The following is a 20,687-nucleotide window of genomic DNA, read 5'->3' as shown; positions in this document are numbered from 1 at the left end:
GGATCAATGGTACTTTCTTTATTACTGTGTTACCCAGCTATTACATTTGTTACTATAGTCACAGACAGAATTTGTTCTTCACTAAGGAAACAACAAATTTAAAAACTTAAAGATGTGTGTTAGGCAAAATATGACAGATTTCAAATAGTAAGTTATAAAGAAAACAGACAGTAAGCAAGAGGATTAGACTATTCTGTTGCTGCATGGAAGGAAACGCAGGTTTTCACTATCTGTATACAGTATTTTCATTCCCTACTTATTATTTTTGTATATATGTTATAACCTTCATTATTTGAAGCTCATTAAAATATTTTAAGCATTCAACAAAGTAAATCAAATCCAGTGATTTCTCAGAATAGAACTCTCCCATGGTGGTTTAAATGTGAATGACCCTCATAGGTTCCTATGCTTGAATAATTGGTCCCCAGTTGGTGGATCTGTTTGGGAAAGATTGGGAGTTATGGCCTTGGGAAAGTACATCACTGGGGTGGGCTTTGAAATTTCTAAAGATATGGGTGATTTCCAATGTGTTCTTAGCTTCCAGTTTGTAGGTCAGGTATGAGCTCTCTGTCAAGCTCCTGCCTGCTGCCATGTGGCCCCCTATAAGGGTAGAGGACTCTCACAACTCTGGAACTGAAAACTCAATCAAACCTCTTTAATGAGGTTCTGTGGTCATGGGCTGCATCACAGAAACAGGAAAGTAACTAGTACAGATGCTGATACAGAATTGTTGTTACAGATATGACTGTGTAGCTTTTGGTGCTTGATGTTTGTTTTTCGGAGTTATTTATTTTTTATTTTTTTATTTTATTTGTTTGGTGAATTTTTGTTTTTGTTTTAATAATTGTGGAAGATTTGTGGACTTTTGATGAAAAAAATCAGATGCAGCAAGCAGAAATTAATAGGCCATCCTACAGGCTTAGGAAAACCATAGTGGTGAGAATTATGTGAGAAGCTGTAGTGATATTTCATTTGTATTTTAATAAATAAGCTGGTGTTGGTGGCACATGCCTTTAATCCCAGCACTCAGGAGTCAGAGGCACGTGGATCTCTGTGAGTTCGAGGCCAGCCTGGTCTACAAGACCTAGTTCCAGGACAATATCCAAAACTATAGAGAAACCCTGTCTTGAAAAACCAAAATAAATAAATAAAGCTTACCTGAAGATCAGAACATAAAACAAAACAGTCACATTAGTCAGCAATACAGGCCAGACAGTGGTGGCCCACACCTTTAATCCCAGAAGCCATACTAATTCACCATAGAGGTCAGGCAGTGGCTTACTCACACTAATCAATAATAATAATAACAACAATAGACTGAATACTTGTGAGCTATTATTTATAGACAATTTACATCGGTATAGATTCTGGTTTATTGATAGAAATTCAAATAATATTTGTTATATTAAAGTAGCTAGTTCAGAGAACAGGCTAAGACTATTGAACAGTGGAGTAAAGCTAGAAGTATAGACATCTCCCAAGACCAAATTCTTGGAGAAGAAAATTATGCTATTATAGAAAGGCAATCTCTATATGATGATCACATCCTGGCATTCTGCTGTGCAGCAGCACTGAATGCTAGGGACAAAACTGAAGAAGTAGGAAAAAATATTGAATCATTTACTAAAGTCGTACAGGGCCCAAATAACTCTTCATGGATTTCTTACAAAGATCAACATGAGCAGTAAAAAAAAAAAAATGATAACAAATTCAGAAACTAGACAAATAATAATTGAATCACTGGCTTTTGAAAATGCCATTTCTCTTTGCAAAAAGATAATTAAGCCATTAAATACAAGGTCAGCACCTTTGGAGGAATGAATTTGAGATACAATTAATATTGAATCTTATGACCATGATGATACATAGATAGGAGAGGTAATTTCCAGAAGTTTGAGGAAAAATCAAAATGTCAAATGTTACAAATGTGTCAACCAAGGTCACCTTAAAAGGGATTCCTGGAAACAATGTTTTTTTTTTCCTAAAAATAATCCATTGAGATAACACCGCTCCCTTCTGGATTATGCAGAAAGTATGGCAAAGACAGGCATTGGACTGATGAATGTAAACTGACAAGGAATATTCAAGGTAATCCTTTGCCATCAGGAAATTCCATGAGGGGCGTCTCACAGGCCCCATGCCAAATCTGGTTCAGTGGTTTCTTATCATTGTAAAGAACTCTCCTTCCAGAGCAATTAAAGAACTGAAAAAAACCTAATTCCTATTGCAAGACACAACAAAGCTCTGGATAATTGAACATAAATATAAAAGAGAACAAAATTTTAGGAGAAACCATAAAGTATTTTTGCAAAGTTCTCTAAATGAACAAAGACCAAAATTAAAAATATGAATAAATTGCATTGTCATTGAACGTCTAGTAGACACAGGTGCAGATGTACCAATAATTTCATAAGAAACTTGGCATCAAAATTGGCCTCTTCAGAAGGCAAATTTTCAGCTTTTAGGTATTGGAACTTTATCTCAGGTAAAGCAGAGCAAAAGATGGGCCAGAAGGAGAGAGAGGAATATTAAAACAATATATAACAAACATAGAAATATGAATTTATGGGGATGTGATTTGTTACAGCAATGGAATTGCTCAGATTAACATTCCCCCAATCTTAGAAACAAATCATAAATTAATGTATGTCTGGGAAAAACATTAGAAGGCTTTATAAAGAACAATCACTAATCATTCAGGTTGTACAAGAACAGGGCACCACAACTGCTGATATTTCAAAGGCACCGATAGCTCTGCCTTAAAACTGGTTGACAGAAAATCCTGTATGCGTTAAGCAATGGCCTTTAACAATAGAGAAACTAGAGTCTTTAGAAGAGCTGGTACAGGAACAACTAGATTCTCTCTGCATATTAAAGAATTAACCAGTCATTGGAATTCTCCTGTATTTGTTTTTAAAAAGAAATCTGAAAAATGTAGAGTGTAAGAGCTGTTATGCACTCCCTCCAGGCTGGCATTCTTTGCCTTCTCTATTGCTCAGAGAATGGTCTCTTATAGTTATTGATTTAAAAGATTGTTTCTTCGCTATACCTATACTAGAAAATGACAGAAAAAAAAATGCCTTCACGGTACCTACGTATAATAATTCTCAGCCTGCTAAGAGATAGCAATAGAAAGTTCTCATACAGGGAATGTTAAATAGCTCTACCCTGTGCCGATATTTTTAAGTCAGCCATTGGAAATGATACATAAGCAATTTATTTTATCTATAGTTTACCATTTCATGAACAATATTTTACTATCTGATTCAAATGTAGATACTTTAGAAAAAAATGTTTGAAGAAGTAAAGAAAATTTAGCCTTCTTGGGGATTATAAATTTCTCCTAAAAATACAAAGAGAAGATTCTATTAATTATTTGGGCTATAAAATAAGCCTACAAAAAATAAGACTCCAAAAGCTGCAAATTAAAAGAGATTGAGTGTAGGCTCTTAATGACTTCCAAACATTGCTAGGAGACAGTTCCCATTTACAGTGTACTATGCACTATTGGGATAGGTACTGATGACTTGATTAATTTAAACAAAACCTTAAATGGTCCCAGGGAATTATCAGTTGAAGCTGAGAAAGAATTGTCTTTAATTGAAGATGAATTACAGAAGGCACATATAGATCATGTCCAGTTGAATCTTAACTGCATATTACCCTCTAAACATTCCCCTACAGGAATTTTAATGCAAAGGGAAGCTATTATCTTAGAATGGAAATTTTTACCATATAAAGCAAGTAAAAAATTAAAAACTTATGTGAAAAAGGTTGCTGAGTTAATTCTAAAAGGAAAATTGAGATTTCATCAATTAGCAGGAATAGATTCAGCAGAAATTATAATACCTTTTTATGAAATTATAAAATTGACAAATTATGGGAAGAAAGTAAACCCTGGCAAAGCTTATAGTAATTTTAATGGGAGAGATTAATACCTACTATGCCAAAAGAAAGAATTCAACTTATAAAAAGAACTAACTTGACATTTCCTCACATTGTAAAGGACACACCAAGAACTAGAGTCCCTGCATTCTATACTGATGTAAATAAATCAGGAAAGGCAGGTTACAAAACAGAAAATTCAAGTAAAGTGATCAAAGCACTCATGATTCTGTCCCAAAGTCAGAATTCTATGCTATTCTCTATTACTAATGTATTTTAAAGAACTTCTCATCATAGATACCGATTCACAGTACAGAAAGAGTTATTTTGCATATTGAAACTGCTGAATTATATCAGATGATGCAGAATTGACTTTACTGCTTATTCAGTTACAAGATACAATCAGAAATAGGAATCATCCCATATGTGTAGCACATATCTGATCCCATACATGTCTGCCAAGTATTCTAGCAATTATTACACATAGTGTTTCTTATATTAGTTATAGCATTCTTTTTTATTTTAGACAAGAGGGGGAAATATAATTATACTTCATTTTTATTTTAATAAATAAAACTTGCCTGAAGATCAGAACACAAAACAGTCACACTAGTCAGCCTTTCAAGCCAGGAGGTGGCACACACCTTTAATCCTAGCAGCCACACTAGTAAGTCACAGAGTCCAGGCACCGCTGGTGCATGCCTTTAATCCCAGCTCTAGAGAGGACTATAAAGCAGGATGAGACAGGAACTCACTCTCTTTCAGTCTGAAGATTTCACAGAGAGAAGAGTTCTCTAGTGGCTTGTCTGCTTTGTTTTCTGATCTTAAGACTGAGCCCCAATATCTGTCTCTAGGTTTTTATTATTTGTGCTATGCAGCAAAGACTTTAAACAGCAACTGGCCTTGTCCTAAGAATTTACCCAAGGATAAAGTAATGGGACTAATTTCTCTGGTGGAGGAAATTTAAAGAAGGCCTAATATTGACTCTGTGGCATGGTTATTAATAATTACTCATATTATGTAGATCCAACACTGAATAAGAGAAAAAGAGGCAAAAACAAATACAAAATGTTTAGTTTGAAGAGAAAAAGAGCATCAGGAAATTTAAGTGGTGAAGTACATATGGATATTAAGGGAAGTCCAGATCCGCACTGAAACAAAAGAAATGGTGACTTCAGGTCACCGCCCCCCTCCCAGCTTAACTTCCCATGTGAAAGACAAAGGGCTATGAAAAATTTCTACTCCTAAAAACAATTTATTTCAAAGGACCAGCCTCCCAACTGAAGTAGGCAGCCAAAATTAGCAAAGTCGCCCATATAGTTCTGGCTCTAGAGTCACAAAGAACACAAGAAAAGAAGGTTTATGAAATCTTCCTCAATGAATAAGGAGAGCCACTGAGGTCAGGTAATGTGTGGCAAGGTAGTTCTTGCATGAAATTCCCGAGAGTGCAAGAGACTCTGAAAGCCACTGCTTAAAGCTATGAAAAGTGAAGCCTGGATTGTACTGGAGACCCTAATGATAGTGAACTAAATTCATGGTAGCAGGTACAGCTGAGGGCTCACAGCTCAAACCACACATAAGAGGTGCCAGACCAATGGAGTATCTACCGATGAGGGCTGCACACAGTGAGTGGAACCACATCAAGGGAGGGATATATGTTGTATGCAGCACAGCTAAGACGGATGAAGCCAGTAAAACCCTTAGACACTGGACATGGAGCTAAGGATTTGGAGTCTTCTTGTTGCTTCAGCCTTGCTTTCTGCCAGTATTTTCTCACTATGTCCTCACTAGTTTCTTCTGGAACAGTGTTGTACAAGCTGCATCACTGGATGTTCGACGTATGTGATTTGCTTTTTTGATTTTTACATGGGGACAAGAGCTATGAGACTGCCTTGATTCTCATCAGATCTTTTGAAGTTTGAACTTTTAAGCACCAGTAAGTCTAAAAGGCTGTGGGGAGTTTTGAAGTTGAGTAAGTGCATTTTGCAGTACGACATGGCCACAAGCCTGATGAGTTCAGGGAGTAGAATACAGTGGTTTGAATGAGAATGGTTCCCAAAAGTCCATGGGTTGGAATACTGTATCCAAGTTGGTGAAACGATTTGTGAAGAGTTAGGAGAGTATTTGTGAAGAGGAGGCTCATCATGGGGAGTGGGCTTTAAGGTTTCAGTGCATACCCACTGTGTTCTTTGCTTCCCCTTTGTGGATCAGGATTTGAAGTCACAGCTGGAACTCCAGCACCACATCTGCCTACCTGATGCCATGTTCTCTGCTAAAATGGCATTGGACTCAGATCTCTCTGGACCTGTAAACCACAACTGTAAACTACCATTCTTTGTGTTGCATTGGACATAGGACAAAAAAAAAGTGGCTGATACATACCCCAAGTCATCAGCAATTGACTTGGTGTAATGGTTATTACTGATAGTCTAGAAGTGATGAATGTCTTGGCATGCCTGTGATGGATTATTGTGATTGGTTAATTTAGGCAGGAAGACACACCCTAACTGAGCAGCATCATTCTCTATGCTGGAGCCTTGGACTAAACAAGAAGGAGAAGGTTAGCTGTGCAGCAGCTTTCACTCTCTGTGTTTTGGTTGTACATTGGAACTCAATGCGTCAAGCTCTGCTGCTGCAACTTTCCTGCACGATGGCCTGAAATCTCCAACTGCGATTAAAACCAAGTCCTTTCTCCCTTAAATTGCTTTTGTCGGGGTATTTTATTACAGCAATAGGAAAATCAACTAAGATACTGCCTAGTAAATCAAACAGAGAGCAGTGTTTCCTCTGGCTTATTCTAGTCTAAATAGTGGCGGGGGGGGGGGAGAACTGGTGTTTTATTTATTCTTCTCTTAGTTACCTTTTAAATTTTTCTTCTCGATAAAATGGTGAGGTTTTCAAAATATAAATGGACATGTAATTATTTCTTCTCTACTCTAAGCAGAAAGCATATTTACAAACTGTCATTCAAAAGATTATAAGAAAGATGGATACTGGGTTAAAATCTGGAGAAAAGCCAATGGTGCGAGTGGTCCACAAACCGGGAGACAGGTGTGAGTAGCCGGGCAATGGGATGCTATGCCTGACCAAAGTTCCTCCACTCAACAGGGCTGGAAGAAGCTCATGTTCATCGCCCAGGACTGTGTTGGCATTTTGTGACGTCATACAGGAAACAGTGGAACAGTTAAAGCACTGACTATAAAGCCCCAAGACACTATTACTTAAAAGATAAAAATTAATCAATGCCATTTTACTATCCCTAGCCTTTCACCAGAAGAATACAGTTCATAGTCTTCAAAGAATAAAGTTGGAAAAAGAGAGGTGTAAGTAGTTATAATAACAGAACTGTAAATCTCACATTAAGTAAAGGACAAAGGGTCAGAAAGACAAATAGTGTATATTCTTTCAATATGTAGGGCCTAGCTTCTGATCTCCATATATGAATATTTAGGAAGCAGAAGTAGCAGAAGATGTCGGGAAATGGGAAAGCAGTCCATGAAAGAGAAAAATGACCCTTAAAGGAAGTTCCAAACATCAAGTTTACTTGAATCTAGCAATCCCCAAGATAATTTCAATTTCCTCTTTATTGAGAAATACACAGTATTACATGCTTAATTTAATGGATGGCTTCCTAAAGGTCCTTAGTTTCCAAAGTAATCCATAATTTCCCAAATAAGCAATACTCTTCAGTCCCCAAATCTAATGTCTGCTTTCTATTCTTTAGTGGTCTGAGACCAATTTCATTTCCCATTTTCTTTCTTTCTTACCATTTAGTTTGAGGAAGTTTACACTACATTGTGTGTTTTACTATTCTTTTTGGTATTATGTTATTAAGGCTAGTTTATGGCCTTTCTGATTCCAAGAGCAATTCTCTTCTATAATGCATGCCATAAATTTACCTGGGGATATTTAATTTTTCTACAGTATTAAAATATTCACTAAGTAAATATTTAATGGCAGAACTATCAGAGCTCCTTTATGGTTCAAAAAAAATTGATTTCCAAGTTATAAAATAAAGAAACACAACTGTGAAACTAGAAAGTAAGGACTCCCACATGGTAAGCAATGATTTACCACTGAGCAACACCCCCAAATTTAATTTGCTATAATTCAACATCCTGGTACTTACTGTCTGCAGTGCTTTTTCTGAATGCATTAAAACAATAAACTGCAGAGATACACAAAGAGTTCGAAAATAGGAAACACTATTATTTTCATAATGAGTTATCTACAGTAGTATTTTAGTGTATATATTCTCTTTACTCAAGTGTGTACCTCTACGAATTAAAAATGAACTCATCTTTGAAAACTGTATCTCCACATAAGTTACTTTCAGTTGTCTCATTAGTAAAACTAAACATAAGTATTGAAAAATAATACACCCACTCAAACTTATGATATGTTTCCATCTGGGAACGTAAACATCCACAAAATAAGAAAAAAACAAAACAAAACTGGATACTTCAAAAGAAATAAGGAGTAGGAAATGAATGCCCTGGCACTGGAGGCATTTAAGGGGCAGAATGCTGTCAAGAAATCGAGTCAGAGAAGCTGGTGATCGATGTGAAAGTCAGGGAAGGACTACAAATCAGTCAGCAAGAGCAGAATGCCAGGGAAGGTGAGGCTCAAGACAGGCTTGGACTATGGTGAGAGATAAAGGACTGGTGGTCAGATTTTATCCAGTAGGATTCCTACCTCCAAACTAACTGGGATGATACATTGTGAGAACAATAAGCCCAGCTGTATTGAATGAGACTCTATATTTTCCAACTGTTACATCAAAGTTGGATAACTTAAAAGTTTCTGCTCCTAAAATATATTTTTGAAACTTTAAAATTGAGTATGTGCGTATGATGTTCCCACAAAGGACAGAGGAGGGCGTTAGATCTCCCAAAGCCAGACTCAGGCTTCTGTGAGTCATTCAACATGCTGGGAATGGAACTGGAGTCCTTTGCAACCACTTAACCTCTTAACCTCCGGGCCATCTTTTCTATCCCTGTATCAAGCATTTTAAAGGCTTCTGTTCTGTTCCTCAGTGCCCTTTGCGAAGTCTCAAGAACAGCAAGGCCACGCTAGGCAGAATTCACTTCTGCTAATCTTTTAGGCAATGAAATCCAAGTGTTGGGCTGAAGTTGAAAAATATAGATGGATATTTGTCCTCTATTTTATTTCCCAAACATAGTTTGATTGATTTTTTTTTTTTTTTGATTTTCGAGACAGGGTTTCTCTGTAGCTTTTGGTTCCTGTCCTGGAACTAGCTCTTGTAGACCAGGCTGGCCTCATCAGAGATCCGCCTGCCTCTGTCTTCCGAGTGCTGGGATTAAAGGCGTGTGCCACCACCGCCCGGCCTGATTGATTTTTTTTATCCTTTCCCCAGGCATGTAAATTTCTAAATAAGTATGATATTTATCAAAGAGAAAAACTTACTATGATACAGTGATAGTTGTCCTTGATTTTGAACTTGTTTGGACTGATGCTTACCCAATATAGTGAATCACACTTTTGATTTAATATGAATACAAAAAGGAAAATGAAAAAAAGACTATTAGATCTCTCTTCTAATTGAATGATCAATTAATTGATCCTCCCTCCATATTTTACCTTCCATGAAGTAACTTCTGCTATGTGCTCCTACCTCTTCAATATTCACCCTGATTCATGTCTAAAGTATAGCTAAGTCATGCCAATAATGACCCAAACATCTCAATCTGTGAGCCACAGGAAGGAATTCTGTCTTAAAGCTATGCCTACTATATTTGGTCATAGTAAAGAAAACTCACAGTATTAGTTACTTTTACAACCCTGTAACAAAATACCTGGCCAAGTAACTAGAATTATGAATAAAAAACCAACTTGGTTCCTACAATCTATCAGGATGTGGAACACACAATGTGGTCTCAAGTTAGGCTGTGGTAAGATATGGTGTTGATGAGAAACAAAGAGTTCAAGTTAGAACCAGAGCGACTATAGTCTTCAGGGCTCATTCTCATGATCTACTTCTCTTAGCACAGTCCCAAAGGCTTAATAATCTCATGAACCCAGCTTTATTGTCTGAGCCTATGGGAAAACATTTCACAGCCAAACTATAGCACCGACTCAAATATAAAATGATTCTCCCATTGTTGAATGGTAACACATACTCCGTGCCATTATGTACTGAAAGTATGTAACTTGTTTTAGGTTTGCAGAGTCTCACAAGCATTTGCCTTTAGGCTCAGGGGAGACTTTGATTTTCAACTTTTGAACAATGGAGAACCTGTTAAGCATAAGGGGGACTCAAGTCTAGTGCCACTGAGTAAAAGTACTTATCAAGTAAGCTTGTCAACTGAGTTCAATACCTGAAACCCGCAGAAATGAAAAAGGAAAGAACTGATTTCACAACCATGTCCTGTGACCTCACATATATGCCATGACCAATACACCCACACAAACATACATACATACACCAGTATTTTAAAAAGCAACAAAGGAACTCTTGGATATACTATAAATAAATTTTACAATAATGAGATGGACATGGAACTTTTGCGAGCAAGTGTTAAAATGTTATGGTTTAAGTAAATATGTTTGAGTATCAGACAAATGGGCAGACACCTTGGTTGTCAACTGGATTGAGACGCATCTCTGAGTTTAGGAATCCCACTACTAGTTGTGTCTCTGAAGGTATTTGCAGAGGATTAACCAAGGGAGATGACCAGTCTTAAATATGAGTAACAGTGTCCCCTGGTCAAGTGGCTCAGATGGAAAATGGGCGTTGCAGAAAGAAAAATCTGTAATAGAAATATCCATTCATCCTCATTCTCTGCCTTTTTCTCTCTCTGCCCATTCCTGATTGCCAGGAATGGAGCAGCCACTGCTACATGTCCCTGCTAACAAGCTCTCCCTAAATTGGGGCCCAGAATCAACAGACCTGGGGCTATAGACTGAGTGACACCACTGATACCTCGAGACAAAATAACTCCTAACTCTAACCTGCTTTTCTCAAGTATTTTTTTTTTCTGTCACTGGACTGCTCACTGTCCACAGTCACTGAAATCCCAAATGCAGTATCTTAGAGCATCTTTAAGAGAGTAAATCAAAAATGAGGACAACATGAAGGATTCTTAATACTGTGGTTAATGTCTTTAGGGAAAAAGGAAAGAAAGATTATAGATACCCACTGAGGAAAGTAAAATAGGAAGAGTCAAACATAGGCCAGGAAAACATAGAAGACATCAGCCCTATCTTCACTGTCATCTGTGATTTGTGGCCTCCAAAACTGTGAGAAAATACATTTCTGCTGCTTAAACCACCACATCCATGATACTTCTGTGCAGTTCTAGGAGACTAATACAACCTCGATGTCATCTTGCAGATAGCAGCCTCAATGTTCTGAAACTAAATTTAGATATGTCTGTTGGAGTACAGAAGGAAGAAGTACTGCCACCAATAGGTAGGAAGTAGATAAAAGAAGACAGGCAAAGATGACGGGCATAGGCAATAAACATTAAATCCAGAAAGACAGAGAATCAGAGCTTTGTATACCACTCAGTATACAAAGAACAAAATGGAAGGTATATTTGGGTTTGTAGTATGGTAATTCCCATCAGTGGCTGACAAGAGTTGGAGAAGGAGCCTCTCAATCCTATACACGAATCTTAGATGGCAAGCCATGCAAACTTCAGTTAGAGGGCTTTGAACAGAGTCAGACACAAGCCTGTCCCTCATGTGAGTAAGGACCAGAATAAGGTTCAATCAAATTCCATACTTAGTCTCAGGAGTCCACTAGAAACAAGAGAGGTGCACTTCCCCATGGACAAGCAGGGCAAGCAGTTGGACTGATAATACACACTTCTCAAAGCTTTGGGGTAGCACTAGAACAAGATGTGTTCCATGTTTGAAGAGCTAGGACAGGCAAGAAGCCTCAAGGGCATGGAACCGGGAAGTTGTGACCACCACATCCCCTCCTCTGTCCAGCAGGGTGTGAATGGAGAGATTATCTTTCGTTTCTGAGATCTTGTGATTCTGCTAAATTGAACCAAAAGTAAGGACAACCTTTTCCTTCACCGGATAAAATGGGTCAGAACACTGCAGTATGATTCTGCATTTTGCAAGGATTCTGAAGAAAACCTTCCTGAGATAAAATAGGTGACAGTAAAATCTTCAACTGCAAATGTTTTTCTCAATGGACTTGGGAGTACAAATAACTCCCCTTCAAATGACTGGTAGTTACTTATTTTTAAGATGTTCTGTACAGATACAGTTATCACATAGCACATGTAAATATTATATGTTTATTTTTAAGGACATAGTGCAGATGTTAATTTAGTTTCCCTGAGTCAAGAACGGAAACTCATATCAGATGCCACCAAATGACTAATATCCCTAGCTGAGGACTAATTTGGAAAGAAATATTATGGAACCTAATTATGTTAGATGTAAAGCTTCAAATTCTCTCCTTTTTATAGGGTTTCTTTCCTTTTTATAGAATTTCTTTTTATTCGTAACTCTGATTTTAGAACCAAGGAGATTTTTTTTCCAGTCACTTAATGTATTAGGAAGAATCTGAAACTAAAAGTCTGCCTTCTTTACGAGTAACACATTTTTCTCAAGGTAGTATTAGAAATTAGATATCGTGTTACACAGGAGAGAAAGACAGAGGCAGACTGACAGTCAAACAGCAAAGGGCGGAGTAAGAGACAAGGTTATGGTCTCTCAATCTCTTCCAAATATTTAAATTTCACATATGATTATGCAGCTGAGGCCAATGCCATATCCATTTTACATCTCCACCTCTCCCATTCCAGCTGCCTATCAGTGACCCCTCTCCTCTCCCTCCTCTAAGCAAGGCATCCAACATCTAAAATCACTGCTCATTCATTGGGACGGGTTAGGAAGACATATCATATTTATGTTTCCCTCATCCAAGGCGGGCACTTTCTGCATTATTTGTTATAGCAAAAACACACATTCAAAGGAATAAAGAAATGGGATGTATTGTTCACCCAAAGGGAAAATGAGATCAAGCCTCTTTTTCCAGCTCCTCATGACTTAGAACTTCCATAGTAAGTTCCTTGCTAGGACAAGTGGCTTCATTCCTTGGAACAAATCAGCAGTGTTTTTTCATCCCCAAACTGACTCTGTTTCTTTCTTTGCTCAGAGATGGCACCATCCTGGCTCCTCTACACATAGACCTCTTCACAAATGTTCATTTGAGCTCCAGACACGGGATTATACTACACATTTCATTTAAATTTAAGAGCAATCTAAATATCAAGATTAGTTTACTGTTTACCTCTTCTTTTCTAAGAAGAAATACTTATATTTGTTAATATCCATAAACTATGAGAAAGGAGGTACATAAATGTTCTGCTTGCTAAAACGTGAACAGTTAGATACTTTGGAGCTCTCAGACCAAACTTGAATGTCTTTATCAAAGCCCTCCAGTCAGGTCCCAGGGATATATGCTGAAGAAGGGCTATAAAAATTCTATGAGCCAGAGGTGGTAGATGACTTTAAGGAAAGATCGTTTTTCAGGTGCAGCAGGGTAATGCACGTGGAAGCTCACAGAGACTGTGACACCATCGACACCCAGACAAAATCCCAGCACTGAAAGGCTAAAGTAAACAAAATGCCCCACACTTAACCAAGAAGGTATTTGCAATTGAAAACTTCTGGGAAAGGGAAAATCAGTGTTTTTCCAATCGAGTATCACTGGGTATATTAACCACAGTCTAGGGCATGCCCAACACTGGAGTAGTTGGCCAGCAAAACACTGACTCCATGATTCTTGTGTACTTTTTGCTTTGTTTTTGATATTTATCTTACTAATTTTGAGGGTGGTAAATGGAAGAGAGAGACAGACACATAAGAGAGAGGGGGAAAGGGGAGGGGGAAAGGAAGAAAGAGAGAGGAAGAGAGGAAGAGAAGAGAGAAAACACTAGTATGACAAATTTGAGTGGATGGATCTAAGGATAGTAGGAAGGGATAATTGTAACATAATATATGGTAGACTTATCACTATTGTGGTGCTGGGACCAACCCAGTGCCTTGAGAATACTAGGGAGTGACCTATATACGTACTCACCCCTTCTTGGGAAAATGGGTCTGACTGTGTAGCATGGGTGGGCCAGGCTCTTTCTATATGGACTAGGCTAAGCTAGCCTTAATTCACAATCCTTCAATCTTAACCTCAAAGTACCAGGACTACAGTGGTGAATCAACCCAGCCAACTATAACTATGTATTGCTCATGCTCTCAAAAGAATGTAAACTCTGTGAAGAAAGGGGACATACGTACTCTTTTTAACTTTGGTATAGCCATAGCATGTGCTAACTATACATTCGCTAAAAATTAAAAACGCATAAGTGTGTTTATATATGAGCATTAATGGCAATATACTAAGTAGTTACAATACAGTAGGTATCGTGTTAAATATTTATCTTAATTGGGAAATTTACAAATGGGACAAGACAATGACCCACATACAGTTAACTACAGCTGTGTCTCCCACTGTCCCTTTGGATCATATACTATGGTGGTCACTTTCCTCTGACTCTGAAATATATAACATGGCTTCCATTGTTCTTCGAGAAGCCTCTTTGCAAACAGCCAATCTCCTGCTTGTCCCATGGGGGCCTTTGTCATAGACAGCACCTTATTTTTCTCCTCTGTGCATGTCAGACACAGGTAATTTTGTCACAGTCACTACTACTTTAGATACTGTTACAGTTTGCCCATAAATCTACCCTTTCAAAAGGCCTGAGCCTTTTGCACATTGTTCTTCACTATGTCGCCCACATCGCCATCATATTTTTGGCAATTCTCCTATCTCAGCTTCTTGAACAAGTTGAGATGACAGACAGGAGCCATCGTACTGATCTGAGGCTTGTTTAAAGTCTGGTTCTAACTTCAACAGTGTCAGGAAAGAGCTTTGGGGAAGTACTGGATCATAAGGAAAATACCTCTATCAACTACTATTCTCATAGATTTGAAATTCAAAATTATTGTTGAAATGTGATATAAATTAGATCAAGAGGTAGGTTCTAGTTGGGAGGAAACAGGTCACTGGAGACATGCCTTGCAAAGATGTCCCTTGATGCTGATACCTTCCTATTGCTGTTTCTTGCCACCATGGGGCAGATAGTTCTGCGACATGTTCCCTCAGACATGGTACTCTACATACTGCAGACACAAACAACTTAGCCAGCCAGCCATAGAGAATATTTCTGAAACTAAGAACCAAAATTAATTTTTGGGCTTTCAAGTTGCTTATCTCAGGTATTTGTCACTGTGACAAAAAAATAAAAATAAAAAACCTGACACAGATGTCTGTAGGGCTGACACCACAGGAAAAAATCAAGGCAGGAAGAATGCTAATTTAACATCTGGTTTTGATACATATGCATCATCTTTCATTCAGCAACCCTACAAGTTAGACACTCATGCCAGTAAGAAAATGAAGGCACGTGAAGGTTAGGCAATTTGTGCAGTGTCACAGGGTAGGTCAGACTGTCATGGCTGCCGAGACGGTCCTTAGGGAATTGTACGGTATGAGAGCACTTATAAATAAAGTCTGAGCAAGAAAATATCTATGCTGTACTACTAAGAGGTTACTTATAATGCATTTAACAATTTCATTTTGTAGTGATTAATTTAGGATTACAATATCAGAGTAGAATTTAGGGGCTGGGGAATTTAAAAAATTCACTTGAAAATGAGATTGAGCACAAATTAGAAAGTATGGATTTATAATGTTCCTGTAGATGCTCCTCTTCTGTTTCTAGAAGAGGAGCTTGCACTCCGGCTTGTGAGGTTATGTCTGTTCCAAGAGGTCACTGAAGTCCCAGGGAAGGCTGTCTGTGGAGATAACAAACTCCACACATCACACCATGCCTGGCATCTGATTATCCATACATCTTGTTGGGTTTCCTTAAATAATTTTTTTCTATTGTAAGTAATGTGGGAGGGGGGGTGATTACCAGAGTCCACACTCATCCTAATATGTAGCATAAACTGATTAAGAGATGGTGTAGATTCTTTCCTTTAAGGAAATTATACATGTCTACCCCTCCATTAGTAGTTATCCACACACCTGTCAAACACAGTGTTTATGTACTTAATTCCTACTATACTCCTTCAGAAGGAAATCAAAAGCAGTCACCATACTGTTCATCAGCTGACAGTAAAAGTTTGCAGCCAGTATGCACCTTACAAAGAGATGCCATGTGAATGCAAGCTAAAAGAGATGAATTCAACTTAGACACATGCGAATCCCAAAGACAACTATCCAAGGTGGTTTGCAGTAACAGTAATGAGAGGATGAAGTTTATCAACTGTTTCTGTAGAAAGTTCTACATTGTGTGGGCACTAAGAGATGTCATCAAAGGAGAGTAGTCAGACGATGAAAAAACAAGCTTATTTTTAAATAAAATTATGTTTAGAATATACTATAGCATGTAACTAGAAGTTATAAATTAAGGAGGTACATAGAATAGCCCTACTCAAATACAAACATATTAATAGACACACAGAAACCCCAAACAGAGCCACCAGAAAAAAGGTGTTCACCACCAAAATTAGAATTTCAGTCAGCTTTATCTCAATGAACAGCATCAAAATGTGAATACCCTCCAAGAGAGGCATGTAATTTTAATTTTAAATTGAAGCACTTCCTAGGCCAGCATTTTTTAATAGATTTTTTTTTGTGTGAGCACTTGTAATGTGGCTGGTGAGATTAAGGAACAGAACTGTTACATTTATTTAACTTCAGTTAACTTAAGCCTAAATAAACTGTAAAATACCACTTTAGAGAGAAAAGCCTATCATACTGTCTCAGTTACTTTCCAATGTGAACTTCACGCCTCAAAGTTACTAGGCATCATGTGTAAGACCTCAAATGAGATCATTTAGAATCTACTTACAAATTTTGAGAAAGATCAATTTGAAATCGGAAGAAATTTACCTTTAGGGATCGAATATGCACAAATGAATTTTTGTTTTGTTTTTCTACGGCATAGACACTCGTTTATAAATACAGTTTAGTTTTCTAAAAAAAATAAGTTACCCCCCCATAAACAAATACAGCCCCAAATAATGACTTCAAAACATAAGACTGCACTCTTAGTTCCCTGAATAACAGGAAACAAAATCAATAAGAAACTCTCCTCATTCAAAACTGGAGCTGACAGTGGGGTTTTATTAAAGGCACGAGAAAAAAAAAGTACAACCTTTCACTGCCTGCGTCTCCACCTGAGAATGCTCTATGATTCCACCTCTAAATTAGGAACACAAACACCTTCACTTGACTGTGACCTCAGCAGGTGGACCTCTAAAGCCAGAAGGCATGCATCCACCCTGGGCCACGCGCCTTTAAGCGCCCATCACAGACTTGCCTGAAGGCGAATGGAGGCTCCTGTGCGCCTGGTACACAGGAACCTAGGAGGGCAGCATCTCCGCGGCGGGCATCCCCATCCCAGCGCATCTCTCAGGCGCAGGTGCGCCAGGCACAATGCTACCCCAGCCCCAGCATCTCCGCGCCAGGCACCCGCGCGCATCTTCACCTCTGAGCCGCGCTCACCTTTCTCGCTCACGCTCTCGCTCTCCAGCTCCACGTCCTCGCAGCTGGTGTACTCCGGTGTGGACACGCCCTCTTCCTCCGAGCTGCTCACCGACATCTGTCGCCTCTTGCCTCCCCGCTTGGGCCGGTGCGGCTTGGGCGGGGACGGTCGCACGGACTCGGACTGGTCGGAGCTCAGCGAGTCGTTCCGCAGCATGCTCTCTGCCTTCTCGCGCTTGGCCTTGCGCAGGAGCACGGCCGAGCCCGGGTCCAGGCGGCCCTGCTTACGGAGCGGCTCGGGGACGCGCGGCTCGGGCGGCTCTGCGGGACCCGGGACTGGCCGTGGAGCCAGCGGGCCGTGCTCGGCGGGAGGCTGGGCGGCAGGCGCGCGCGCGCGGGGGGACTCGGGCGGAGAGGCCCTGGTGGCGGCTGGCGCGCGCTTGCCCGCCGTGGCCTCAGCCGGCGCGGCTGCAGCCTCGGTGTGCGGGAGGGCCACGTCGCTGTGGCGCCGCTCGTGCCTCGCGCGGGACACCCGGGCGTGCATGCGCATCTGCTGTTCCTCGGGAGGCGGCTTCACGGGGTAGCGCGCCAGGTTCGGGTCGCTGCGGTACCTGGTCTGGTACTCCTCCTCTTTCCTCTGCTTCTCGTCCTCCGCCGCCCTGCCATCCTCTCTTTTCTCTGGCCGGTCCGGGTAGTCCTGGGAGCGTCCTTTCTCCAGCCTGCGGGTTTCCCGCCTTTCCTTCCGCTCCCGCTCTTCCGCGGTCCCCTCCCCAGGCTGCACCGCGGACTTAGGCACGCGTTTGCGCTCGCTCTTCAGCCCTCCCTTGCCATTCTGCTCCGAAAGCCCTGGCGCCTTCTTCCTGTGATGTGCAAAGAATAGTTGATAAAATTTAAACAGTACACCTAGAAACTTCTTTGTCTCAGCATACAGGCTTAAATAGATAATTTCCTATGATTAGTTAGAATCCCGTGTCTAATTAAAATTTGAAGTAAAGAACGGCGTTAAATTTATGTAGTGATTAAACTTTAAATGTGAACCCTTTGCATGACTTTAGGATTAAAAATTTATTTTCACCTTTAAAGTTGCATTTAAATTAAAAATCATGAGCATTAATTCAATAAGCACATTATTATGCTTACCTTCCCTTGTGACTTAAAATGATGCAGATAGAAATAATATGGACAATAATAACATAAGACCTAAAGATCAGTATACATCACTGCAAGATCAAATGCGTTTTCCACACACGCATATATGAGCATTGTGTACTTAACAATTCTTGACTAATTAATGAAACTTTCATAATTACAAATATGCTTATTTCAGAAATCCAATCTGGTAGCACTCTGATAACAGGGCAAATTCATTTTGACTTGATTGTGGACACCCAAGCCTTTCTTTTATATATCATAGCATTAATCAGAAAACAATGGCTGAGCTATTGTTTAACTTTCTCAGCTACCATTAATAGAAATACTGATATTTATTTACTTGTTTTTTTTTTCTTACAGCACTAGGACTTCATGCCAAGAACCTGCTTTTTTATTTCAAAAGAACAAAAGTCCCAAAGAAGAAACTAGTTTTAAGGTTTTCATTCCTTATAAGTTTTATTTTTCTTGCAGGCAAAGATTAAATTAAAGGAAAGGGGGTTGGCAGGTCTTTTAATCCTGTAAAAGAATACTTCAGTGTCCTCTTCAGTATTTCTCCATACAAAGCACCTGGTCAGGGATGTCTCTGATGTTATTCCAGAAGTGGCTGGAAAACACTCTTGCCCTGGCTAAGCCTTCTGTGCTAATTCTAATGTGCAGTTAAAGTGGAGACTACCCAGACTTGCTTTCGAATTCTAAGGACCATGGGGAATCTGGTTAGGGCAGCAGCATTTGCTCACAATTAAAAAAAGTGTGTGTGTGTATGCACCTATGTGTATGTATATGAAAATGGGGAAGCTAGTTATTTCTGTGATGGAATAGCAAAGTGTAGTTGCTAAGATACATTGTGGGGTTGGGATAGGTGAGGGAGAGACACTATTGAGGACAGAAGGGGAATGGGTGACAAGGAGTAAAAAGAAGCGTGGTGAGTTCTGCTCGAGGTATTTATATCACCATGGCACTATAAAACGAAGAGGGCGTGAACCTGAAAGTGGACCTTAAAGTGTGGGGTTGCAATTTTGCACTGGAAGGGATCTAACACCACCACGGATTGGTAGTTAGTATTACAATTTTCGAAGATGCCATGACTGTATTGTTTACAAATAGTTAATTAGTTTCTTTTTTCTTGCACTTGGTAGAAGTTTATGTCAAAACAGTTTACTCTTTTGGAGATGCTGTTAACAGTTGGTTACCATGCAGAGTTCATGATGTAATTAAAGGAGACCCATCAGGAAGGGTGCTTTAAGTGAGGTTGGCTATCATGCAAATGGTAGGATTCTCCATTCTGTGTTTGGGGCTCAACTAATGATATTTATTTTCTTATTACTAACTTGATTGTTCTGTTTTCACTAGCTCCTGATTAATGCTCAAAATATGGTCAAGTATTTTTCAGTAACAGAAAACTAGTCATCCTTTCAACCTAAGCAACTAGTCATCCTTTCAATCAAGGAACCAGTCATCCATTCGATCAAGGAACTAGTCATCCTTTCAACCTAAGCAACTAGTTATCCTGTTGATCAAGAAACTAGTCATCCTTTCAATCAAGGAACTAGTTATCCTTTTGATCAAGGAACTTGTTATCCTTTTAACCTAAGCAACTAGTCATCCTTTCAATAAAGGAACCAGTCATCCATTCGATCAAGGAACTAGTCATCCTTTCAATCTATTTTCCATGGCTGCCCAAATCCACACTGTCATCTGAGTCCTAACTGTCACCTGGCCACCTTCTGATTAAGCACACAAGTCTTCATTATCTATTTATAGACCACTGCTTTTCTCGGTGTTCATGCTGTATTTTCCAGTATTCTCACTTTATCTTCTCAGTGTTCATGTCTCTACACTCCTTGGGATTTTATTTAGGTTTTCACCATAAACCAAACTTCATTATTTTTTTCTTTACTAACGACAGCTCTACCAGCTTTGTCATATTTAAAAGCACCATCCGCTGATCATTCCCAAAATTCATCTTTAATATTTTTGTCTCTTAATTCATTACATTTTACCACCAAGTGAGCTTTGTTCTATTGTCACTACGGTACTTCTGATGCCCTTCCTATCTTCTTTCAAAAAAGATCTGCATACACATTCTCTCCCCTATATTGTCTATTTCCTGGAA

General features: G+C 39.2%; 1 protein-coding gene across 25 annotated transcripts in view; it reads right to left on the bottom strand.

The window, feature by feature from the left end:
* The window catches only part of Rims1 (regulating synaptic membrane exocytosis 1), a 468,726-nt gene that overhangs the window by 194,847 nt on the left and 253,192 nt on the right, over positions 1-20,687 (bottom strand). For all 25 annotated transcript variants that reach the window (XM_075980581.1, XM_075980583.1, XM_075980600.1 and 22 more), the window contains one exon: positions 17,444-18,282. In XM_075980581.1, the coding sequence (XP_075836696.1) occupies positions 17,444-18,282 (839 nt within the window). The remainder of the gene's footprint in view (positions 1-17,443; positions 18,283-20,687) is intronic.

This window comes from Microtus pennsylvanicus, chromosome 7 (genome assembly GCF_037038515.1).
Source record: "Microtus pennsylvanicus isolate mMicPen1 chromosome 7, mMicPen1.hap1, whole genome shotgun sequence".
NCBI classification, from domain to species: Eukaryota; Metazoa; Chordata; class Mammalia; order Rodentia; family Cricetidae; genus Microtus; species Microtus pennsylvanicus.
Note: the sequence above shows the minus strand (reverse complement) of the source record. Positions and strands in the feature narration are given on the sequence as shown.